Genomic DNA, 27,430 nt, shown 5'->3' with positions numbered 1-27,430 from the left:
AGTTTTAAGGAGGAAATACTCAGCAATGGTGTCGACTTATGAACTTACACATGGTTTGTCTTAAAGCAGATTAAAAACACCACATAGACACATAAACAACATTAAAAGCTGGATTTTCACCACAGGGGGACTTTAACATTAGTTAATGAGAAATAACAATGAAAAGTACTTTTACTGCAATAATTAATCCGTAGTCATGTCTGTTAACATGCATGTACAGTTAATAAATGCTTCATGTTTGTTAATGCATTAATGAGTTCAGTTTGAGCAGACGACACTGGTGTTTGTTTCATGATGGTTTATTGAACTCTCGTTACAGTAATACAGCGGTGTAGACGAATACTGGGACAGTTTATATTGAACGCTGTTCAGTGGCCAAGCAATACAAAAGCTTTTTGTCATACGTATATATTTAAAGAACAAGAAATCAGACACACATGTGAACATTTGAGCATCAGGAGGAAGAAAAACATTGATCTGGGCTGCAAACATAGAAAAATAAAATCTTTCAGAGGACGTGACATTCTTTACACAACTCTACATACAACTTTACACACACATTTAACCTTCGTTAAAAAATACTGTATGAAACTGCTTGATAATGTCTAGGATTGTTTCTGGATTTCCAACATCATTACAGTTTTATAATAATCTGCATCTACAATGATGCTTGATGTGTAAAAATAGAGTCTCGTATCAAAACTCAGGCTGTTGTTGGTCTTTAATGCCCTTAAAGCTTAAAGCTCAGGGTTTATTGCTTACAGAAGTATTTATATAAAACGCTTTGATTCATGTGTGTTTAAGGCTTCACGGCTCGACAGATCATAAACGCAGTCTGTACATGAAGGCATCAGTGGTGTGAAATATGATTAGAGACTGGAGAAAAAACTAAACATCTTTGACCAGCTTCATGAAAATAAGAAAACCTTTTCACAGTTTGAGCTTTTAGTGAGCTAATATTATTCAGTGACCAGTATTAAAGTCTCTAAACTAAAGATTTTATTTCAAAAGATTAAAAAACAAGTTAAGTCCCAAATTTGCCACAGACAAAAAGAACTACATTTTCACAGTTGAACTTATATATTATAGATTTCCTTTTTTCACGAGTGCTGGGACTCACTCGCTGTAGCGCTTCTGTTTGATTGACACGTGGTTTTAGATTGGTATAATGTGGCTTATTTGAGAGAAACAGGGATGTTAGAACGTCCTCAAACGACATGCTGATGTTTCTGACAGATTAAATGACAGATCCATAAACTGTCGCCTCATCACTCTTCACTGTCAGAAACTTCACGGTTTTGTTTTTAATAAAAGGAATTTCTCAGAAATATGTCAAATATGCTAAGGGAAAGAAAAGGTAGAAATAAATACATCAGAAGAGAAAGAAAACAACAAAAAAAAGAGATAATGAATGGTCAAAATAACAGAGGAGGCAATAATAATAATAATAATAATCATGCAAAACAGACTTTTTGGAAAGATGTTCGCAATACATAAGTCTTTTTTTATAAAAAAAAAAATAAAAAAATTCTTTTGACCAGAGAATAATTCTCCAGTGATTATGAAGAGTTAAAAAAATTATTACATTTTTTTCTGAATCTAAAGAGAAAATACTCTCACGTAAAGCGTCGAGTAAAAACCAAAGGTTTGCGCTTCCTAAATAAATTAATGCCATGGTGATGATGATGATGATGATGATGGGGAAGGAACAGGAAATTATCTCAGAAAGCGTGACACATACTACTGTAAGCTCAAGCTGTGAAGTGTGTATTAATATTTACAGTAGCACAGGTGATATTATACTGGTGTGATGCATTAATGTGTGTTTTTCCCACACCACAAATCTAGTGTGTATTTACAGACGGATACGGACGTCCCTGCTCGAATCCAATGGGGTTTAGAGCGTCTTTCTGTTTCCAGTCATCAAAACATTCTTACACAGAATCCAGAGTCAAAACAGTAAAAGTTTTGATGGAGCTTGATAAAACAGCATTAAAACACTCCAGGATCCGGACTGCTGACATCATCTTTACTGAAGTGACACCGGCTCGTTCCTGTGGAAGTGTGTTTCCGCACGGAATAACAAAAAATAAAATTGCGACTTTCAGATTTTTCTTTTGAGAATTGCAAGTTTATGTCGCAATCACAAATTACAAAAGTAGTTCACTTCAGAATTAAAATCTCCTGATAGTTTACTCTCCCCCATGTCATCCAAGATGTTCATGTCTTTCTTTCTTCAGTCGAAAAGAAATGAAGGTTTTTGAGGAAAACATTCCAGGATTTTTCTCCATATAGTGTCTTCAATGGGGTCCAACGGGTCGAAGGTCCAGATGTGAGTTTCAGTGCAGCTTCAAAGTCTCGATACGATCCAGCCGAGGAATAAGCCATTGAAGTCACTATATGGAGAAAAATCCTGGAATGTTTTCCTCAAAAACTTTCATTTCTTTTCGACTGAAGCTAATATCATTGTGAATGATACAAGGCATCCTTTATCTTATGCTTTTGAATTACTCCCATCTGGCAGACGGTACTGTGTTCCCCAATGCAAGCAAAACAGGTCCAAACGATCTTTTATCCCTCAAGCAATTCGATTTTTACATTTTTCTTCTAGTGTTGATTGATGCTCAGTTAGTCTGGTTATCTTAAATTAGATTTATTTGTTTTCATTTATTGTTTGTATATGCCAACTGTGATTCTTTAAATGTCTGTGTGAGCTCGCTGCAAATACTTTCCCTACGAGGACAAATAAATACTACTACTGGAACATCTTGGATGACGTAGCGGAGAGTCAATTTTAATTCTGAAGTGAACTACTCCTTTAACATCTCAGAACTGTGAGATAAGTGTCGACGACTCCCGTTGCACCGGTTCCTCCTCACCAGTGATCGAGGTGCAGGTCCATGGCAGAGTTCAGGCTGATGTCGGTGACGTCCAGGAACTCGGTGTTGAAGATGTTCGGTCCGGTGAGAGGAAGAGCGTTCTGGTTCTGGAAGGAGTTTGGCGGAGTCAGATCCAGCCACTCCATGGTTTCCCAAGGCGAGTCCGTGAAGGTCATCCCGAGTCCCTGAGTCTCCATCTTCCCGATCACAGGCGTGTCCATCATCAGTCTGTCGTTGAATCCTTCGCCTGTCTCATCAGAGTGTGTGTCGGAGTGTGTGTCAGTGTGTGTTCGGCTCAGCAGCGCCTCCAGGTGGCCGTCTCCGGGCTCATACGCACACATGTGACTGTAGTGCCGGTGCTGGAACTTTGGGGAAACTGTAAGGTGAGGCACAACTTTGGTTACAGGAGGCTCTTCTTTGGCGTTAGCTGGCATTTCTTTAAAAAGAAGGAGGAGGACATCACAGCACAAACACTAACTCAACACCGTCACAACATCTGAGTGTGTGAAACACTAACTCAACACCGTCACAACATCTGAGTGTGTGAAACACTAACTCAACTCTGTCACATCATCTGAGTGTGTGAAACACTAACTCAACACCGGCACAACATCTGAATGTGTGAAACACTAACTCAACACCGTCACAACATCTGAGTGTGTGAAACACTAACTCAACACCGTCACAACATCTGAGTGTGTGAAACACTAACTCAACACCGTCACAACATCTGAGTGTGTGAAACACTAACTCAACACCGGCACAACATCTGAGTGTGTGAAACACTAACTCAACACCGGCACAACATCTGAGTGTGTGAAACACTAACTCAACACCATCACAACATCTGAGTGTGTGAAACACTAACTCAACACCGGTACAACATCTGAGTGTGTGAAACACTAACTCAACACTGACACAACATCTGAGTGTGTGAAACACTAACTCAACACCGGCACAACATCTGAGTGTGTGAAACACTAACTCAACACTGTCACAACATCTGAGTGTGTGAAACACTAACTCAACACCATCACAACATCTGAGTGTGTGAAACACTAACTCAACACTGTCACAACATCTGAGTGTGTGAAACACTAACTCAACACCGTCACAACATCTGAGTGTGTGAAACACTAACTCAACACTGTCACAACATCTGAGTGTGTGAAACAATAATTCAACACCGTCACAACATCTGAGTGTGTGAAACACTAACTCAACACTGTCACAACATCTGAGTGTGTGAAACACTAACTCAACACTGTCACAACATCTGAGTGTGTGAAACACTAACTCAACACCGTCACAACATCTGAGTGTGTGAAACACTAACTCAACACTGTCACAACATCTGAGTGTGTGAAACAATAATTCAACACCGTCACAACATCTGAGTGTGTGAAACACTAACTCAACACTGTCACAACATCTGAGTGTGTGAAACACTAACTCAACACCGTCACAACATCTGAGTGTGTGAAACACTAACTCAACACTGTCACAACATCTGAGTGTGTGAAACACTAACTCAACACCGTCACAACATCTGAGTGTGTGAAACACTAACTCAACACTGTCACAACATCTGAGTGTGTGAAACAATAATTCAACACCGTCACAACATCTGAGTGTGTGAAACACTAACTCAACACCGTCACAACATCTGAGTGTGTGAAACACTAACTCACCACCGACACAACATCTGAGTGTGTGAAACACTAACTCAACACCGTCACAACATCTGAGTGTGTGAAACACTAACTCACCACCGACACAACATCTGAGTGTGTGAAACACCAACTCAACACCGACACAATATCTGAGAGTGTGAAACACTAACTCAACACCGGCACAACATCTGAGTGTGTGAAACACTAACTCACCACTGACACAACATCTGAGTGTGTGAAACACTAACTCAACATCGTCACAACATCTGAGTGTGTGAAACACTAACTCAACACCGTCACAACATCTGAGTGTGTGAAACACTAATTTAACACCGGTACAACATCTGAGTGTGTGAAACACTGACTCAACACCATCACAACATCTGAGTGTGTGAAACACTAACTCAACACTGGCACAACATCTGAGTGTGTGAAACACTAACTCAACACCGACACAACATCTGAGTGTGTGAAACACTAACTCAACACCATCATAACATCTGAGTGTGTGAAACACTAACTCAACACCGTCACAACATCTGAGTGTATGAAACACTAACTCAGCACTGTCACAATATCTGAATGTGTGAAACACTAACTCAACACCGGTACAACATCTGAGTGTGTGAAACACTAACTCAACACCGGTACAACATCTGAGTGTGTGAAACACTGACTCAACACCATCACAACATCTGAGTGTGTGAAACACTAACTCAACACTGGCACAACATCTGAGTGTGTGAAACACTAACTCAACACCGACACAACATCTGAGTGTGTGAAACACTAACTCAACACCGACACAACATCTGAGTGTGTGAAACACTAACTCAACACCGTCACAACATCTGAGTGTATGAAACACTAACTCAGCACTGTCACAATATCTGAATGTGTGAAACACTAACTCAACACCGTCACAACATCTGAGTGTGTGAAACACTAACTCAACACCATCACAACATCTGAGTGTGTGAAACACTAACTCAACACCGGCACAACATCTGAGTGTGTGAAACACTAACTCAACACTGTCACAACATCTGAGTGTGTGAAACACTAACTCAACACCGTCACAACATCTGAGTGTGTGAAACACTAACTCAACACCGTCACAACATCTGAGTGTGTGAAACACTAACTCACCACCGACACAACATCTGAGTGTGTGAAACACTAACTCAACACTGTCACAACATCTGAGTGTGTGAAACACTAACTCAACACCGTCACAACATCTGAGTGTGTGAAACACTAACTCAACACCGTCACAACATCTGAGTGTGTGAAACACTAACTCAACACCGTCACAACATCTGAGTGTGTGAAACAATAATTCAACACTGTCACAACATCTGAGTGTGTGAAACACTAACTCAACACTGTCACAACATCTGAGTGTGTGAAACAGTAACTCAACACCGTCACAACATCTGAGTGTGTGAAACACTAACTCAACACCGTCACAACATCTGAGTGTGTGAAACAATAATTCAACACTGTCACAACATCTGAGTGTGTGAAACACTAACTCACCACCAACACAACAACTGAGTGTGTGAAACACTAACTCAGCACTGTCACAATATCTGAATGTGTGAAACACTAACTCAACACCGTCACAACATCTGAGTGTGTGAAACACTAACTCAACACCGACACAACATCTGAGTGTGTGAAACACCAACTCAACACTGACAACATCTGAGAGTGTGAAACACTAACTCAACACGTCACAACATCTGAGTGTATGAAACACTAACTCAGCACCGTCACAACATGTGAGTGTGTGAAACACTAACTCAACACCAGCTCCACATCTGAGTGTGTGAAACAGCAACTCAACACTGACACAACATCGGAGAGTGTGAAACACTAACTCAACACCGTCACAACATCTGAGTGTGTGAAACACTAACTCAACACCATCACAACATCTGAGTGTGTGAAACACTAATTCAACACCGACACAACATCTGAGTGTGTGAAACACTGACTCAACACCGTCACAACATCTGAGTGTGTGAAACACTAACTCAAAACCGACACAACATCTGAGTGTGTGAAACACTAACTCAACACCGTCTCCACATCTGAGTGTGTGAAACACTAACTCACCACCGACACAACAACTGAGTGTGTGAAACACTAACTCAGCACCGTCACAATATCTGAGTGTGTAAAACACTAACCACCGACACAACATCTGAGTGTGTGAAACACTAACTCAACACCGTCACAACATCTGAGAGTGTGAAACACTAACTCAACACCTTTACAACATCTGAGTGTATGAAACACTAACACAACACCGGCTCCACATCTGAGTGTGTGAAACACTAACTCACCACTGACACAACATCTGAGTGTGTGAAACACTAACTCAACATCGTCACAACATCTGAGTGTGTGAAACACTAACTCAACACCGTCACAACATCTGAGTGTGTGAAACACTAATTCAACACCGACACAACATCTGAGTGTGTGAAACACTAACTCAACACCGACACAACATCTGAGTGTGTGAAACACTAACTCAACACCATCACAACATCTGAGTGTGTGAAACACTAACTCAACACCGTCACAACATCTGAGTGTGTGAAACACTAACTCAACACCAGGCTCAATATCTGAGTGTGTGAAACACTGACTCAACAGCAGGCACAACATGTGAGTGTGTGAAACACTAACTCAACACCGACACAACATCTGAGTGTGTGAAACACTAACTCAACACCGTCACAACATCTGAGTGTGTGAAACACTAACTCAACACCGGCTCCACATCTGAATGTTTGAAACTAACTCAACACCGTCACAACATCTGAGTGTGTGAAACACTAACTCAACACCATCACAACATCTGAGTGTGTGAAACACTAACTCAACACCATCACAACATCTGAGTGTGTGAAACACTAACTCAACACCATCACAACATCTGAGTGTGTGAAACACTAACTCAACACCGGCACAACATCTGAGTGTGTGAAACACTAACTCAACACCGTCACAACATCTGAGTGTGTGAAACACTAACTCAACACCGGCACAACATCTGAGTGTGTGAAACACTAACTCAACACCGTCACAACATCTGAGTGTGTGAAACACTAACTCAACACCGGCACAACATCTGAGTGTGTGAAACACTAACTCAGCACCGTCACAATCTCTGAATGTGTGAAACACTAACTCAACACCGTCACAACATCTGAGTGTGTGAAACACTAACTCAACACCATCACAACATCTGAGTGTGTGAAACACTAACTCAACACCGACACAACATCTGAGTGTGTGAAACACCAACTCAACACTGACACAACATCTGAGAGTGTGAAACACTAACTCAACACCGACACAACATCTGAGTGTGTGAAACACTAACTCAACACGTCACAACATCTGAGTGTATGAAACACTAACTCAACACCGGCTCCACATCTGAATGTGTGAAACACTAACTCAACACCGACACAACATCTGAGTGTGTGAAACACTAACTCAACACCGTCACAACATCTGAGTGTGTGAAACACTAACTCAACACCGTCACAACATCTGAGTGTGTGAAACATTGACTCAACAGCAGGCACAACATGTGAGAGTGTGAAACACTAACTCAACACTGTCACAACATCTGAGTGTGTGAAACACTAACTCAACACCGTCACAACATCTGAGTGTGTGAAACACTAAGTCAACACCGTCACAACATCTGAGTGTGTGAAACACTAACTCAACACCGTCACAACATCTGAGTGTGTGAAACACTAACTCAACACCGTCACAACATCTGATTGTGTGAAACACTAACTCAACACCGTCACAACATCTGAGTGTGTGAAACACTAACTCAACACCGTCACAACATCTGAGTGTGTGAAACACTAACTCAACACTGTCACAACATCTGAATGTGTGAAACACTAACTCAACACCGTCACAACATCTGAGTGTGTGAAACACTAACTCAACACCGTCACAACATCTGAGTGTGTGAAACATTGACTCAACAGCAGGCACAACATGTGAGAGTGTGAAACACTAACTCAACACTGTCACAACATCTGAGTGTGTGAAACACTAACTCAACACCGTCACAACATCTGAGTGTGTGAAACACTAACTCAACACCGTCACAACATCTGAGTGTGTGAAACACTAACTCAACACCGTCACAACATCTGAGTGTGTGAAACACTAACTCAACACCGTCACAACATCTGAGTGTGTGAAACACTAACTCAACACCGTCACAACATCTGAGTGTGTGAAACACTAACTCAACACCGTCACAACATCTGAGTGTGTGAAACACTAACTCAACACTGTCACAACATCTGAGTGTGTGAAACACTAACTCAACACCGTCACAACATCTGAGTGTGTGAAACACTAACTCAACACCGTCACAACATCTGAGTGTGTGAAACACTAACTCAACACTGTCACAACATCTGAGTGTGTGAAACACTAACTCAACACCGTCACAACATCTGAGTGTGTGAAACACTAACTCAACACTGTCACAACATCTGAGTGTGTGAAACACTAACTCAACACTGTCACAACATCTGAGTGTGTGAAACACTAACTCAACACCGTCACAACATCTGAGTGTGTGAAACACTAACTCAACACCGTCACAACATCTGAGTGTGTGAAACACTAACTCAACACCGTCACAACATCTGAGTGTGTGAAACACTAACTCAACACTGTCACAACATCTGAGTGTGTGAAACACTAACTCAACACCGTCACAACATCTGAGTGTGTGAAACACTAACTCAACACCGTCACAACATCTGAGTGTGTGAAACACTAACTCAACACTGTCACAACATCTGAGTGTGTGAAACACTAACTCAACACCGTCACAACATCTGAGTGTGTGAAACACTAACTCAACACTGTCACAACATCTGAGTGTGTGAAACACTAACTCAACACTGTCACAACATCTGAGTGTGTGAAACACTAACTCAACACCGTCACAACATCTGAGTGTGTGAAACACTAACTCAACACCGTCACAACATCTGAGTGTGTGAAACACTAACTCAACACCGTCACAACATCTGATTGTGTGAAACACTAACTCAACACCGTCACAACATCTGAGTGTGTGAAACACTAACTCAACACCGTCACAACATCTGAGTGTGTGAAACACTAACTCAACACCGTCACAATCTCTGAGTGTGTGAAACACTAACTCAACACCGGCACAACATCTGAATGTGTGAAACACTAACTCAACACCGTCACAACATCTGAGTGTGTGAAACACTAACTCAACACCGTCACAACATCTGAGTGTGTGAAACATTGACTCAACAGCAGGCACAACATGTGAGAGTGTGAAACACTAACTCAACACTGTCACAACATCTGAGTGTGTGAAACACTAACTCAACACCGTCACAACATCTGAGTGTGTGAAACACTAAGTCAACACCGTCACAACATCTGAGTGTGTGAAACACTAACTCAACACCGTCACAACATCTGAGTGTGTGAAACACTAACTCAACACCGTCACAACATCTGATTGTGTGAAACACTAACTCAACACCGTCACAACATCTGAGTGTGTGAAACACTAACTCAACACCGTCACAACATCTGAGTGTGTGAAACACTAACTCAACACTGTCACAACATCTGAGTGTGTGAAACACTAACTCAACACCGTCACAACATCTGAGTGTGTGAAACACTAACTCAACACCGACACAACATCTGAGTGTGTGAAACACTAACTTAACACTGGCACAACATCTGAGTGTGTGAAACACTAACTCAACACCGTCACAACATCTGAGTGTGTGAAACACTAACTCAACACTGTCACAACATCTGAGTGTGTGAAACATTGACTCAACAGCAGGCACAACATGTGAGAGTGTGAAACACTAACTCAACACTGTCACAACATCTGAGTGTGTGAAACACTAACTCAACACCGGTACAACATCTGAGTGTGTGAAACACTAACTCAACACCGGCTCCACATCTGAGTGTGTGAAACACTAGCTCAACACCGTCACAACATCTGAGTGTGTGAAACACTAAGTCAACACCGTCACAACATCTGAGTGTGTGAAACACTAACTCAACACCGTCACAACATCTGAGTGTGTGAAACACTAACTCAACACCGTCACAACATCTGATTGTGTGAAACACTAACTCAACACCGTCACAACATCTGAGTGTGTGAAACACTAACTCAACACCGACACAACATCTGAGTGTGTGAAACACTAACTTAACACTGGCACAACATCTGAGTGTGTGAAACACTAACTCAACACCGTCACAACATCTGAGTGTGTGAAACACTAACTCAACACTGTCACAACATGTGAGTGTGTGAAACACTAACTCAACACCGTCACAACATCTGAGTGTGTGAAACACTAACTCACCACCGACACAACATGTGAGTGTGTGAAACACTAACTCAACACCGTCACAACATCTGAGTGTGTGAAACACTAACTCAACACCGTCACAACATCTGAGTGTGTGAAACACTAACTCAACACTGTTACAACATCTGAGTGTATGAATGAGACTGACCTCCACTCTCGATGAGGACATCCAGGAGCTCGTCCATCTGCTGGCTGCGCACCATCTGCTGCAACACACACACACACACACATACCGGGTCAGTGACCGGGTCAGTGATCCACGCTTTCAGCACACCTGTCAGACGCACAACGCCTGTTCTGTGGAAGCTTGTTTACGCCACGCCATGAAAAACTAAAAAGCTAATCGTGACATTTTATCTCACAATTCTGACTTTTCCTCACTCACAGTTCTAATTATCTCTAAACTCGGAAATAAAGTCATTCAGATAAATAAAGTCAGGGTTTAGAGAAATAAAGTCAGAATTTAGAGAAACAAAGTCAGGATTTTAGACAAATAAAGTAAGAATTGTGAGTTATAAACTCAGAATTACGAGAAATAAAGTCAGAATTACAAGAAATAAAGTCAGAATTGTGAGTTATAAACCTGGAATTGCGAGAAATAAAGTCAGGATTTAGAGAAATAAAGTCAGGATTTAGAGAAAAAAAGTCAGAATAGCAAGAAATAAACAGAATTACGAGAAATAAAGCCAGAATTTATAGAAAAAAGTCAGGATTTAGAGAAATAAAATCAGAATTTACTGAAATGTGAGAAATAAAGTCAGATGTGCAAAATATAAACTTAGAATTTTGAGATAAAAAGTTAAATTAAAATAATATTCTGTGGTGGAAACGAGCTTGCATACAAAATTAAATATATGAACAGGTTTTTGTTGTAAAGTGTTGTTGGAAGTGTTGTAGTTACACTAGCAGAAGTTTAGGACAGAAATCACTATAAAGTACAGCAGGGTTTCCCAAACAGAGTGAAGCGCAGCTCTGTGTTCATTTACACGCGTGTCGGTGTTTTCAGCGTCTCAGAGCGTCTCGATTCACAGGAAACACTGCGAATCTCTGCTTGTGCTGCCAGTTTATCGTGCGTTTGGGAAAGCAGCGTTCGCTGGGTTCACTTTATCTTCACGTTCACATAACTGCATTTTTGTGGGCAGAAGTTTACAGCATTTCACCAATATTCCTCCAAAATAAAAGCGTTTGTAAGCGAAGAATTAAAGACATAAATATCAGTATTGTAACTTGTAGTGTAAAATAAAATTATTATAATTTTATTTTACAGTACAATTGTAATTTACTGCAGTAATTTATTTAAACTAGTGCTGGGCAACAATTAATCGCGATTAATCGCATCCAAAATAAAAGTTTGTGTTTACATAAAACACTGTGTATAATTATTTTGTATATATAAATACACACACATGCATGTATATATTTAAGAAAAATGTGTTATTTATATACAATTTATATTTATATATAATATAAATTGTATATAATTATATATACAGTATATACATGCAAATATGTCTTAAATATATACATGCATGTGTGTCTATTTATATATATATAAAGAGAGAGAGAGAGAGAGAGAGAGAGAGAGAGAGAGAGAGGCGTGTTTCAGACAGCGCTTGAACACCAAATTGATTCCTCTTTTGCGCTTCCTTGCCCTTGAACAGACACATATACACATAATTATGTCTAAATATCCTTCTCGGCAAGTATTCTCTCAGTTATGTCATAAGTGACCAGTTGAAAAAGAAACCGGATGTTTGTCAGTTTCGGTCTTATATTCCTGCAGTTGTCTGTGTCATAAATGTTAATAAAGCAACAAAATACAGCGTTAACAAAAATGAACCTATATTTAATTTCTAAAAAATAGTGTTATTTTACATTTAGGCCTAATTATTAATTTCTGTACCTGAATAAGTTTGTTTATAAATTGTTTATTTGTGTATTTGTTCTTATTTTATTACATGACTGTTTGTTTTTAATAATGTTTGAACTTTATCAGTTAGGCTAGTAGTTTTTGCTGTGTTATCGGCGTACTTCAAGTGAGCTTTAAGTAATAAATAAAAATGTATTTATTATATATTTTATAAAAAAAAATTTTGCTGATCTGAAAAATGATCCGATCCGTGGCTCAAAAACCGTAAATGATCCAAACCGTGAGTTTTGTGATCCGTTGCGCCTCTAGCTAACTGTAAGTGTCAGAGGGGTTTCCCCGAAGCACACAGGACTGTAACTCAGAAGAAAGCTCTACAGACGCAGCAGAAGCGTGAGAGCAGTGAGAGTGTGTGAGAGTGTGTGAGAGGACAGCAGCGAGACAGAAGCCGAGGACGAGCTGCTTTACCTGTTTCACAGCCTCCTACTGAGGGACTACAGGACAGTCTGAGCTACAGAAGACAGAGCTGGATGTGTGAGTGTGTGTGAGAGTGTGTGTACCTGTTTCACAGCCTCCTCATAACACGGGGGTTTACTGAGGGACACAGGACAGTCTGAGCTACAGAAGACAGAGCTGGATGTGGGAGACTGGGGCTCGAGGTGCCGGGGAGAGTGAGATCGAGCCTCCTACATGAGGAGACAAGCGTTACACAGGAGCGAGAGGGACACGAGACGCTGTGTGCGTGTGTGTGTGTGTGTGTGTGTGTGTGTGCGTGTGCGTGCGTGTGCGGCGGAATCTAGCATACGATATTCCTCAGGAGGATGGTGTAAACTCTGACCCAATGACAATCAGATTGTGTGAGAATCTTGACCAATTCAAAGATGTGCAACAAAACATTAGTCAACCATCTTTAACCCTCTGGTGCTGTACGCGTGTTGGTCAAAAATGACCAATTATTATTATTTTTTGTATTTCAATGAAAGGAATGTACTATATTTTAGTTTGACAATGTTTTCGGTTTAATATTTTGTATTTTTAGGGGATTTTATGGCACTAAATTATATTTACGCTGTATTTATAATCCATTTATTCACTTTTTGAGCACAGACCTGAAAATTACATTTCCAACTTAAACCGTGGTAAATACAGAACGCTTTAGAGCGACAGACTGAAGTTTGATCTCTTTTCAAAGACGATACTTGGCAGATTATTTCTGAAGTGAGAAAAGTTCAACTTAAAAAAAGTTTTTAAAAAATTACGTTTATCGTTATGGAAAATGTTATGATGTTAAAATTATATGAAATCTATATTTTCAAAAACATGTTTTACTCTAAAACTGCAAGAATATCAAAACCATAAATCTAAACAAATTTGAGGTTGATATCTCAAAAATATTCTTTCAGTGAGATGTTGTTCGGCTGCAGTACCAAACGCTTCCACTAGAGGAAACTCGTCTCATTCATTTCCAATGCGCTCGTTTCTGACCGCGAGGAGCTCAAGTGGGACTATTGCTATCAGGACCATTAAACCTTTATGAATCATATCCATGATTTTTCTGTGTGTTCACACAGCAAGTGCCAAACCCTTTACCAAGTTTCGTACCATTTCGATGAAGTAAAAAAATTAAACAATAAAAAAAGTAAAATTGTTCAGCCAAAAATGACCGAAGAGCACCAACCGACGGCCAGTGTAATTTAGACTTACTGTTGCAGGAGGTGCAGAACAGAATATGTGACGCTTTGACGTGTGATGTTTAGTGAGTGAGTGAGATGAATTAGTAGTTGAATTGGACTTCTTCACGTACTTTCTGCTGCAGGTTTGCGCTCTTGTTCTTGGACGAGCCTCTGGGGTTCATGCTGTTCTCTGGACTCGTGTAGAGCGACTGAAGGCTTCTGTGGTCTGATGGATACGAGCAGCTCGACTGACACACGCTTTTCTGCTGTAACTGTGACAGAGAGAGATGTTTCAGCAGTCAGTCACAAACGTGTCTGTGATTAGAGCTTCAAACACGTGCCAAGTGCTTTGTATTTATGTTGGTTTTGAAAAACTTTTATACTATTTTCAACAAGAGATAAAATTTCAAGACTCTAAAAAGGTTGTGTTGTGTAATCATGAAGTAGAACTACTATATACATGAGTGATTTTAAATAAATAAATAAATAAAAATTTCAAGCTAAATACTTCGTACATTTATATATCATCATAATCATCATCAGCTTCATTTGATCCGGATCAGAATCAGATTAGGATTGGATCGAATCAGACGAATATTGTAGTTGTTACAGTACTTGAATTTAAGCGTGGGATTGCGCGTTTTGCACATAATTTTACTTGTTCCCACAGATTTTGAGCTCACACCCAAAGTACACGCACATAAAGTCGCCTCTCAGCACTAAATTGAGTTCTTTTTCGCTACTTATTGTGCTTAACTGTCAAATACACACAAAATAACGTCAAAATGCTGGTCTTGACAAGTATTCACGTAAACACAGTCAGTTATATTTAAGTGAACCTAAACAGTTGAGAAAGAAAACGCATGTGTAACAGTATATTGGATCTGTGCATCAGGTCTTAAAGTGACAGCAGCCTAATAAACCTGCTGCCAAATTATGAGATAATTCCCCTTGGAATCAATGTCAAAATGGTGGCCAGTGAAAATGCAGTGGGAATAGTATCTTTGGAAAACCAGTAGCCACAGTGACTGGTGAGCAAAAAAGTTTGTCAAGCCCTGTACATATATATTTACAGGAATTACAAACTTTATTGCTTTCATATATATATATATATATATATATATATATATATATATATATATATATATATATATATATATATATATTAGCTAGATTCCGCAAAAAGTAAATTTTTATAGATTTTTTATAAAACAAAACTTAATAAATAATTTTGCTTCTTCTCCAGTAAATGTATCTTGATTTAAGAATGTTTAGATATTTGTGCTGGAAAACAAGACAGAATCACTGAGAAAGAACATGATTTTTGCAGTGTGGATACATTAAAGGTGTGGTGTAATGCTCTTTTCACAAGATGTAAAATAAGTCTCTGATGTCCCCAGAGTGTGTGTGTGAAGTTTTAGCTCAAAATACCTCACAGATATTTTTATATAGCATGTTAAAAATGTCACTTTTTGAGGGTGAGCAAAAACACACCGTTTTGTGTCTGTCCCTTTAAAAGCAAATGAGCTGCTGCTCCCGGCACAGGGGGCGGAGCTTCAACAGCTCATGTGCTTTTAACTCACAGACTCACTGAAAATGTAAAAAACTTTTAGTCTTTTATGTTCAAACCGGAGTCAGACAATGATGGAGAGACTCAAGAAGAAGTGACAACATGTAGAAGCAACAGGACATTTCTGAATGGTTAGTTGATGAATTTATGAAGCTGATGTGGAGTTATCTTCTAGTCATTGATTAGCATATTCTGTCATGATAATCTATAAATCGTGTTCAGTGTTATGTAAATTCTAGGGTTGGTGATGTCACTACCCCGGGAGGAATGTGGTGTAGTCTCTACCAGCCGTTTGTTGTAGTCCTTAAAAAGCGATTTCTTTAAAAGCAAATATCTCCCTTTGCTTTGAACTTTGAGCGTTGTAACTTTGCAGATGTTGTTTATGCTCAAACAGCAACATTACACACTAACTAAAGCTAGAAGAGTAAAATCATAATCAACCACCCCTTTAAATGTAAATGTGAAACATGCTCATCACAGAAGAGGTGTGATCTGCATGTATTTCTGAATTAAAGGGATAGTTCACCCAAAAATGAAAATTAGTCCATGATTTACTCTCCCTGAAATCATCCTAGGTGTATATGACATTCTTCTGTCAGACGAATACAATCAGAGTTATATTAAAACATGTCCTGGCTCTTCCAAGCTTTATAATGAGAGTGACCGTCTGCCGGATGCCTAGTTATTTTAATTGATAAAGTTTTAAACGTGGATATTTTTCTTATACAAAGGCATCGCTTCGCTTCAGAAGGCCTTTATTAACCCCTGGAGCCTGTGGAGCACTTTATGATGGACAGATGCACTTTATGATGGACAGATGCACTTTTATGATGGACAGATGCACTTTATGATGGACAGATGTACTTTTATGATGGACAGATGTACTTTTATGATGGACAGATGCACTTTTATGACGGACAGATGTACTTTTATGATGGACAGATGCACTTTTATGATGGCTAGATGCACTTTTATGATGGATAGATGCACTTTTATGATGGCTAGATGCACTTTATGATGGACAGATGCACTTTTATGATGGCTAGATGCACTTTATGATGGACAGATGCACTTTTATGATGGATAGATGCACTTTTATCATGGATAGATGCACTTTTATGATGGATAGATGCACTTTGATGAACTTTTAACAGAAACCGGCCATTCACTGCCATTATAAAGCTTGGTAGAGCCAGGACATTTTCTTAATATAACTCTGATTGTATCCGTCTGAAAGAAGAATGTCATATACACCTAGGATGACTTCAGGGTGAGTAAATCATGGGCTAATTTTCATTTTTGGGTGAACTCTCCCTTTAATGAACAGATGGGTGTGAAATGGATCGTGATCGTGACACACCTGCATGTTGCGAGCGGGTCTGTGCGAGTCTCTCAGCAGGAACGGTTGGACAGGCGACTCAGGCTGAGGACTGGAGGAGGGTTTAGTAACGGGAGACTCCTGAGGAGAACACTGAGGACTCATGAAGGCGGAGAGACTTGGGTCGCAGTGACCCACACACACTCCGTTCCCCTGCTCGGAGGATAGCGGGCAGCTGGAGGACACGTGCTCCTGCTTGACAGACACGCCGTAGCCCTGCTGGACCTGAACCGGAGGCTCCATGATCCCAGGACACTCACGGCTCCTCTTGTGGAGCTCAAAGCGCAGCTCCTCCACCTGCCTCTGCTCCTGCTGGAGCTTCCAGCGCAGCTCCTCAATCACCTTCTGCTTCTCTACCAGCATCTTGTCCTTCTCCGCGTCCGGGCCAAGGGGTGGAGACGACAGCGTGCCGTCGCTGAAGCTGTCGGGCAGCGAGAGGTCCGAAGAGGCCGGGGAGATGGGAGGCGAGGAGCCGCTGCTGCAGAACGGGTAGAAGCCGGGCCCGTGGGACGCTGGGGACTGATAGGAGGATCCGCTGGGAGTCACGGGGAACGGGCCGGTGCTGACGTCCCCAGAGCCCGATGGAGAAGCACAGCTGGAGTCTTTAAAGGGACGCAGGCGCTCGATGAGAGACGTTTTGGTGCCGGAGACGGGGAGTCCTCGTATGCGCAATTGCTGTCGCAGTTCCGACACCTGAAGTCACAGAAGACAAGAGTTTCAGGCTTTATAAGAAGAAGCGTTTTTTTATTTAAAGGGGACAAATCATGATTTTTCCGTGTTTAAGTGCTATAATCGGGTCCCCGGTGCATCTACCAACCCAGAAAACGTGAAAAGTGACTTTGTTTTGGTGAGCCTTTCTCTTTCTCTTTACCAAGTTTCGTACCATTCTGATGAAGAAAACAATTGTAAACAAAACAAATGTAAAAATTTTCGGTCAAAAATGAACGAAGAGCACCAGAGGGTGCATAAGCTTTGGGTCATCATCAGTACCTTCAGGTCGTCCAGGTTGTTGGGCAGCGGCGCGGGACTGATGGAGTTGAGAGAGTTGATAGAGTTGATGGAGTTGATGGAGGACGGACTGCAGTAGTTGCTCTTCACTGGAGACGACGAGCTGCTGCTACTGCCAGCTGAAGCACATGAGGCCTGCTGCTCACCGGACGACCTGATGCACGTACACACACACACACACACACACACACACACACACACACACACACACACACACACACACACACACATCAGTGAGAATGCTGGAAACAACTCTTGTCAGTAAATAAAAAACACCAGTTTTCACTGAAAAACGCCTGTAATAATGTTGTAATAAATGGCCATAACTTGCTTAGGGATTGTTGCATGTAGACAAAATTTCATCTGGAAATCTAGAACATCCAAGTATAACTTTCTAAAGGGAAAAACTCAAACTTCAAGGAGGTTCTGTTTGACTTTGACCAAAAATTTGCTCACGTTTTTCTTAAATCTTTTTACCATTTATCCATTCTCAGACAAAATTAATGTAAAATTGGTACTTTAAATGAAATTGTTTGAAACTTCAAGTTCTCCTTTTTAAAATGATAAAACTTGATGCTGACTGCTATAATGGGTTAGAAAAACAGAGAAAAGTACAGGAGAGTCAGGTGCCCTAAAAATGTTCTAGGTCTTTAAGGGTTAATAAAATAAAAAAAAGTATATATTTAACTATACACAGTACAGTTCAAAAGTTCGGAGTAATTACATTTTTTCAATGTGTTAATTTTTTAAAAAGAAGTCTCTTCTCCCCAAGACGGCATTTATTTGATAAAAAATACAGTAAAACAGTGAAATATTATTCCAATGTAAAACAGCTGTTTTCTATGTGAATGTATGTTCAAATATAATTTATTCCTGTGATCAAAGCTGATTCAGCATCATTACTCCAGTCTTCAGTGTCACATGACTCTTCAGAAATAATTCTAATATGATGATTTGCGGCTTTTGAGCCCTATCATCTTCGAGTATCTACAGAACAAGCCAATGAGCATTGGCGTGCGAGATGTGCATTTCGCGCCCTGCAGCTCGGATATAAATACGGAAGCTGATGCACGCACCTTTTGTTTTACGCTGAGGAGCTGAGATCGTGAAGGGAATGTTAGGAACCTTGGGCACGTATCCCGTCTGGGGTCTCAGGATCACGTGAGAGTTAGCCGGACCGAATTCTAGGCAAGATTCGTCGACCGAAAATGCATGCAGATCCCCTACCCTCTTGACCTTCCTCAGAGGAATGGGCCAGGGAGGGGCTGTCGCGAGGAGCACTAGTTCCAGGGTCTGTGCAAGAAGGCTCACTGGGGGAAAAGCATATTTGCATAGGCCTTGGGGCCAGCTGTGTGCCAGTGCATCTGTGCCGAGGGTTCCGTCGCTCAGGGAGAAGAACAACTGGCAATGTGACGTGTCCGGGGAGTCGAATAGATCTACCTGGTCGCCCCGAAGTGCCTCCAAATCAGCTGGACCACCTGGGGATGGAGTCGCCACTCTCCCGGGAGCATAAGCTGTCGTGAGAGCTCGTCGGCTGCACGGTTGAGCAGGCCCAGAACGTGAATGGCACGAAGCAACCTCAGATGCTTCTGACTCCAGAGGAGGAGATGGCGGGCGAGTTGTGACATTAGGCGGGAGCGTAGACCAGAACACAGCCACTGCTGCTCGCTGGCGATTGAAAAGGGGCCTGAGGGTGACAAGGCATAGCATCGTACACAGCCAAGCGCGCCCTCTTGGGACCCAGGGGTTTCAGAAATTGCTCTTTCAATGAAGTTTTGGCAGAACAAAAAGTAAAAATTGTGAAATATTCACAAAGTCCTTAGCCACTCCACCATCGAGGGTGGTGAGGAGGAAGGAGCCACTAGGACGGCTTCTAGCAGAATAAGGTGACATCCACGTCCTAGTGAGCTCCTCATGCTCCTCTGGGAAGAAAGGCACCAGCGCAGCCTGCCCCGAGAAACCAATCGTCCAGCCTAGAAGGTTCAGGACTTGGGGGTGAGTTCCACACACCGACATCTGATCGTCAGCTGGAGCCCCAAAGGAAACGACTGGTCGTCCATGTGAAGGTCCAGCGCGCGCTCCTTTGAAAGCTCCAACGGCCACTGTGTTTGAGCGGCGTGAGGGCCCCACGGAGAATGACTCGGCGGAGAAGCCCTCTCGGTAATCCTCAGATCACCCTGGCTAAGCGCCGAAGTAGCCTTCCGCGTGCTGAATACCCAAACATGAGAGGCAACTAATGTGGCCGTCAGCTGGCGCCAGGGAACGACCACACCCAGAAACGCACAGGTGGAATGACATCCTGAAAAGGACAGTGTCACGCCTGTGTTTTGCTCTTTTGTGAAGAAAAACACTCTTTTAGATCTCTCAGTAGTGCTGAGGCACCCAGAGAATGGCCGCAGGGCACAGCAGAGATAGTGCACCGCTACCGTATTTACACCCGCGCAAAAAATCCCGCACGCCAATGCGCACTGGCTTGTTCTGTAGATATTCGAAGATGATAGGGCTCCCCGAAGTGATCCCAATTACGTTGGCACGTCGACGTAACGTTGAACGTGACCGACTGAAACAGTGTTACATTACAATCTAAACGTTTAGCATCAGTAAAATAAATTGTGAAAGAAAAGAATACTTCTATTCATCAAGGATGTTTCAAAAAGTTATAATGTTACAAAAGATTCTGTTTCAAATAAATGCTGTTCTTTTGAACTGCCAATTCATCCAAAATGTGATACATGTGATAGCAGATTCTTTGATGAATAGAAAGTTCAAAAGAACAGCATGTATTTTAAATAGAATCTTTTGTAACGTTATACATGTCTTTACTGTCACTTTTGATTCATTTAATGCAAAAAAGAAAAAATCCTACAGAACATCCCTTTATAGGACGCACTGATTCAAGTGTGTACATGATGTAGTTAATCCGGTGATATTTGTGCTTCTGACAGATATCTGAATGATGTTTGGACTCACTTGTGCTGGTTGATCTGGTAGCTGAAGCTGGTCTGTGAGTGTGTCTGCGAATGTGTGTGTTTCTGCTGGCTGAGGATCTGCAGTTGTAGGAAGAGCTGCTGTTGCTGAAGCAGACGAGCGTACGCCGAGTCCATCTGAGCCGGAGGAGAACGCTCGGCCTTCTGGTCCGGTGGGATGTACTGGTGGTACTTCAGCTTCTTCACTTTAGGCTTGATGTCTTTGGGTTTCTTGTGGCGGTTCTTCTCAGACACTTTGGACTGCTTTGCACAGGAAAAGAACAGAGGATTCGGGGAACTTCATGCAATGAGCAGATTGACAGTGAGCTTATTATTTGATGAGGACTTCAGTTTTACCTTGACCATGGCTTGAACTGGGTTCGGTGTTGTTCCCTGGCCGTCGCTCATGTTCTCCTCTGGGGTTTGAGCGCTGCCGTCTTTGCTCTGAGGGCCCTTAATAATACATTATTATATTGGTAAATGATGATTAATGATTGATTGTTATTAACCCTGTAAAGCCTGACATATTAAATAATAATACTAGTCATTAACTTCCATATCTAGTTATACATTTTAAACATACATGAAATAATCAAGACTTCACTAACAGGTTAAGTAAAATATAATATAGTATATAGGCTGATATAGTGCATATATTTAGCGAATGAGTTAATTTCTCTAGCGAACTAACAAGTTGTGGAAACTGAATGACTTGCCTGAGGTAAATTGTGACATTTTGTTTACAAGCCGTTTTATTGACGTCTTTCCACCTTTGAAACACTGATTGAGCAATTACACAAGTTATGATTCGTTTCAGTAAGTTGTACTGTATCTTTCAACAAACCTTCAGATGTTCATTGATGTTTATTGTGTAACTGGTGTTTAAGAGGAAGAGATGATCGCGTTCAATCGCGCTCCGTCTATTATCAGTCACGCCAAATTAAAATAAACGAATATTTCGTACGACGGAAATGAATCAATTAAAACTGGACAGTGACTTTCTTCTAGCTCTGCTGTACAGCCAAAGCAATCTTTGTTGCATTATTTTCCTGTCATCACTGTAAAGCTGCTTAGAAACAATCTGTATTATATAAAGCGCTACATAAATAAAGTTGACTTGACTTAAACTATCAAAGGACTGCATGAATTTAGAGACTGTATCAAATATGAATCAGTAGTCTTAAAGGGTTAAACAAATATAAATAATGTCTTCTGTTAAACATTACTGGGAGTTTCCATAAGTTGGTACGCAGGTGACATTGTTTATAAGATTGATGTATATTTCCCAAGTACTTTGCATTTAATAAATGCCACACATGAGGTGATTATTATTAAACATGTACATAATTTACAGCTTTCACAAGCCACAGCGCTAAAGTAAATATTCCGCACACAGTTTTTTTTTTGTAGCAACAGGTCATGATGATGTGATGCCAGGCACATACAGCGGGTCGTTTATCATCACCAGAGAACGGGCAATCATTCTAACATTCACAAAACACTGCGTCAGAAACACACTGATCTCAGGCTCAGAGTCAAAGAGCTGTCAGACGGATCCTGAGCAGAACCTGCAGTTCCCTGAACCTCCACAGGGGGCCGAAGATCTCAACCACCTGAACTTCTACATTTAAAGGGGTGGTTGACTATGATTTGACTTTTCTAACTTTAGTTAGTGTGTAATGTTGCTGTTTGATCATAAACAACATCTGCAAAGTCACGACGCTCAAAGTTCAGAGCAAAGGGAGATATTTGCTTTTACAGAAATCGCTTTTTAAGGACTACAACAAACGGCTGGTAGAGACTACACCACATTCCTCCCGGGTTAGTGACATCACCAACCCTAGAATTTACATAAACCCCGCCCCCTGAACACGATTTATAGATTATCATAACATGCTAATCAATGACTAGAAGATAACTCCACATCAGCTTCATAAATTCATCATCTAACCATTCAGAAGTGTTGTCTACATGGTGTCACTTATTCTCGAGTCTCTCCATCTTTCTGACTCCGGTTTGAACATAAAAGGCTAAAAGTTTTTAAAATTGTCAGTGAGTCTGTGTGAGTTAAAAGCACATGAGCTGTTGTAGCTCCGCCCCCTGTGCCGGGAGCAGCAGCTCATTTGCATTTAAAGGAACAGACTCAAAACGGTGTGTTTTTGCTCACCCTCAAAAAGTGACAATTTTAACATCCTGTATAAAAATATCTGTGGGTTATTTTGAGCTAAAACTTCACACACACTCTCTGGGGGACATCAGAGACTTATTTACATCTTGTGAAAAGGGCATTACACCACCCCTTTAATGGACCACTTGCACTGAGCTTCGTGACGCTGGTGTGTGTAAGTGACTCACGTGTTCAGTGCTGGTGTGTGTAAGTGACTCACGTGTTCAGTGCTGGTGTGTGTAAGTGACTCACGTGTTCAGTGCTGGTGTGTGTAAGTGACTCACGTGTTCAGTGCTGGTGTGTGTAAGTGACTCACGTGTTCAGTGCTGGTGTGTGTAAGTGACTCACGTGTTCAGTGCTGGTGTGTGTTGGCGAGGTCTTGTTCTCTGAGAGCGACTCTGGAGAAAGACTCTCACTGCTGCTCTCCTCCTCAAACACATACGAGTCCTCGGGCCTCGGGAGCTTCCCATGGGAACCTGAGAGAAGAGGGACAGTGAGATATGGGACTCACACACACACACACACACACACACACATACATGAGGATAAACACACAGGTTCAGGAGACACTGAGGGATGAGAGGGACACACACACACGAGGATAACAGATCAATCCTAGAAGACTAACAGAGCAGAGACGAGACAGTGTGTGTGTGTGTGTGTGTGTGTGTGTGTGTGTGTGTGTGTGTGTGTGAGATGTATACATCGGGGTTCAGCTGAAATGATGGACATCTAAACGCCTGCAGTGTTTGAGTACAAGGCTTTGAATCTGTGTAAATATTTGAGTAAAAGTCTGTTTGCGTCTGATGCGAGTGCTACTGTTGAACACTCTCACTTACTCACAGTCGTGCACAGGTGTGTGTGTGTGTGTGTGTGTGTGTGTGTGTGAGAGATGGATAGGTTTAGGGGTCGGGTTAGTGTGTGTGTGTGTGTGTGTGTGTGTGTGTGTGTGTGTGTGTGTGTGTGTGTGTGTGTGATGGGTAGGTTTAGGGGTTGGGTTAGTGTGTGTGTGTGTGTGTGTGTGTGTGTGTGTGGGTTAGTGTAAGTGGACAGAATATACAATTTGTAAAGTATAAAATTCATTATGCCTATGGAATGTCCTCACAAGTATAGCAAAACAAACCTGTGTTTGTGTGTGTGTGTGTGTGTGTGTGTGTGTGTGTGTGTGTGTATGAAAAAAACATTTTCATTACTTGCAATAAAATTAGCATTAACTTAAATAAAATAAAATATTCATTACAAAAATATTCATTCAAGTTTTCTTTCTTTTTCTCTTTGAAAGAAGTTTTTCTTACATTTAGGTTTATCTTCTAAACAACTAAATAAACAATTAATAAAACCGTATAGGCATGTTTTAACAACAAAAACTTAATTAAAATTAAAATTGGAAATACAAAAATAAAGATTAATGCACAATATTAATGGAAAGTCTAATAGTGTCTCAATGATCCTAAAATAACACTGGTTCAAAAGTAAAGGTTTGTAACGTTATGAAAGCGCTGAGCGTGTTTCTGTCAGCTGTGCGGACGAGTGTGAGAGATCATGATGCAGATTCCTCAGAATCCTCTGAACAAACACTTGATGTGGAGTGTGTGTGTTTACTATGCGCTCGGACCGTGTGTGTTCTCCCTCAGATCACATGTTTCAGACACACTGATGTAAACACTCGCATGTTCCCCGGAGCGGTGTGTAAACGCAGAGTACGAGGTCGAGGCCGACGGTTTATACGAACTCTGCTGGAAGAGGAGTGTGTTTTACTGAGACAAACAGCAGCTGTATTTAGATCCACCCTTTCACTGGAGATCAAATGAGCGTTTCTCTGTTTCTCTGTTTGACTCGCTGTGATTTATGCGTCTCCATCCAAACCTCCAACAAAGGTGTTTCATCAGACGGAGACGCTGTACACACTTCAGATTAAAACCGCCTTTATATACAGTCTAACCAACATGTATTCACACACCTTCAACATTTCTCACATTATCAGTTTATTCGCTATAGAGAATGGTGATAAAATATGAGCAGAACTCAGTTGATATTTGACTGGTTTTGTCCGTCCTTCTGTTAGACTGTCTCACACATGAATTATGTTGAATATCTGTCAGCTGTTAAATTTAACTACACAATTAGATAATACCAGTTTAGCTCAACCAATCACCAAGCAATGCTTCATTGTGTTCAGTCTGTGTGTAAAAAGAGCATTAGCAATTAAAGAAAACACACTTCAGCAAAACATGATCAGCTCAAAGTGTCCCAATCATTTCTGGTCCCAAATTTCTATATATTTTACACTGTATGAAGAATTGTTGGGTATAATATGTCACAGTTTACTTTATTTTGCTCTCACTTCCATTAATGAACTATAGTGTCCTGATCACACTAGAAAAACAAAATAAAACATTATATCTGGTGTCTGAATAATGTCTGGTTTGACTGTAGTTGAAGACTGCATATGTGTGCTGTAATCTGCGTTTGTCAGAGAATTAAAATGTGCCGTTAGTGCAGATGCTCTGATTCACTGATGCATCCATATCTGTGTTTCCATCCAAAGTTGAGAATTTAACTTGGAATACTGCATAAAGCATGTTCAACAGAACAAAACCGTCACAAAATATCAGTAATAAACTATAAGTTTCTGGTTGTTTTCCCCTCCATCATAAACGAGTGTCTCGAGCGTCAGATGAAACACAGTAAACGCTGTCGTGTTCTCTGGCATTCGGATGCTGGTGTTCGGGAACACACTCGTGTGTGTGAGACGCTTCTGGAGGGAATTACACCAAACCATTCTGATCACACACTTCGACTCCGGCGTTTCAGAAACACCAAACCAACATTAGAGACGCTGCGACGCCATTGGTCCTCTGGTATATCCAATCACAGCTCACGCTGAGGGTTGAGTTTCACAACGAGGGATTCATTCAGTAAACGTGTTTCCATCATAGTTTATGTGCATGTCTTCTAATCGTTTCAATCCAGTGTTTTTTTATGTGATATCCAAAAAAAGGTGGATGGAAACACAGCTGGTGGGGAAAGAGTTAAAAATGTTGAGGTCAACGAAGTGACATCATTTGAACACTTTCTACACTGTGACTGAAAGACAATAATAATAATAATTATTATTATTATTCATATTGTATTTATTCTCATATTCTCTTCTCTTGTCCTCTATGTCTATAAATAAAGTGATAATGGCATTGCACAGGCGTTTTCTTCACACACACTGAGAGAATCAGCTGCTCGCTGGGCCTCGTCACAATATCACACACCGTCCAACATCAACAAGTGAAGGAAATAACTCTCATACACCAGTGAGTGTGACGTGTGTGTGCCCAGCAGAGAACCTGATTGAAAGCAGTCCCTGCACTGCTGCTGGCAGCTCACATGCTCAGATATCAGATCAGTCACACTCACACACACACACACACACACACACACACACACACACACAACCAAACAACCAAACACACTCTCGGATAATTGTCTTCGCTCACACACACACACACACACACACACACACACACACACACACACACACACACACACACACAACACACACACACACACACACACACACACACACACACACACACACACACACACACACAACCAACCAAACAACCAATCACACTCTCGGATAATTGTCTTCGCTCACACACACACACACACGCACGCACGCACGCACGCACACACACACACACACACACACACAACCAACCAAACAACCAATCACACTCTCGGATAATTGTCTTCGCTCACACACACACACACACACACACACACACACACACACACACACA

At 41.2% G+C, this 27,430-nt stretch overlaps 1 protein-coding gene across 5 annotated transcripts in view; it reads right to left on the bottom strand.

Moving 5' to 3' along the window:
* Nucleotides 1–290: 290 nt before the first annotated feature.
* Nucleotides 291–27,430, bottom strand: part of myocd (myocardin) — a 172,213-nt gene continuing 145,073 nt past the window's right edge. Inside the window, exons 6-14 of one of the 5 annotated variants that reach the window (XM_079851984.1) lie at nt 23,985–24,112; nt 21,827–21,922; nt 21,474–21,730; nt 18,486–18,657; nt 17,478–18,188; nt 14,679–14,819; nt 13,435–13,560; nt 11,156–11,213; nt 291–3,255 (exon numbers count right to left, since the gene is read on the bottom strand). In XM_079851984.1, coding sequence (XP_079708110.1) covers nt 2,876–3,255; nt 11,156–11,213; nt 13,435–13,560; nt 14,679–14,819; nt 17,478–18,188; nt 18,486–18,657; nt 21,474–21,730; nt 21,827–21,922; nt 23,985–24,112 — 2,069 coding nt within the window. In that variant the 3' untranslated portion in view covers nt 291–2,875. Of the gene's footprint in view, nt 3,316–11,155; nt 11,214–13,434; nt 13,561–14,678; nt 14,820–17,477; nt 18,189–18,485; nt 18,658–21,473; nt 21,734–21,826; nt 21,923–23,984; nt 24,113–27,430 lie in introns of all 5 variants that reach the window. The other 4 variants (XM_079851983.1, XM_079851986.1, XM_079851985.1 and 1 more) reach the window with 4 other exon arrangements.

Source organism: Squalius cephalus, assembly GCF_949319135.1.
Source record: "Squalius cephalus genome assembly, chromosome: 19".
Lineage (NCBI taxonomy): Eukaryota > Metazoa > Chordata > Actinopteri > Cypriniformes > Leuciscidae > Squalius > Squalius cephalus.
Note: the sequence above shows the minus strand (reverse complement) of the source record. Positions and strands in the feature narration are given on the sequence as shown.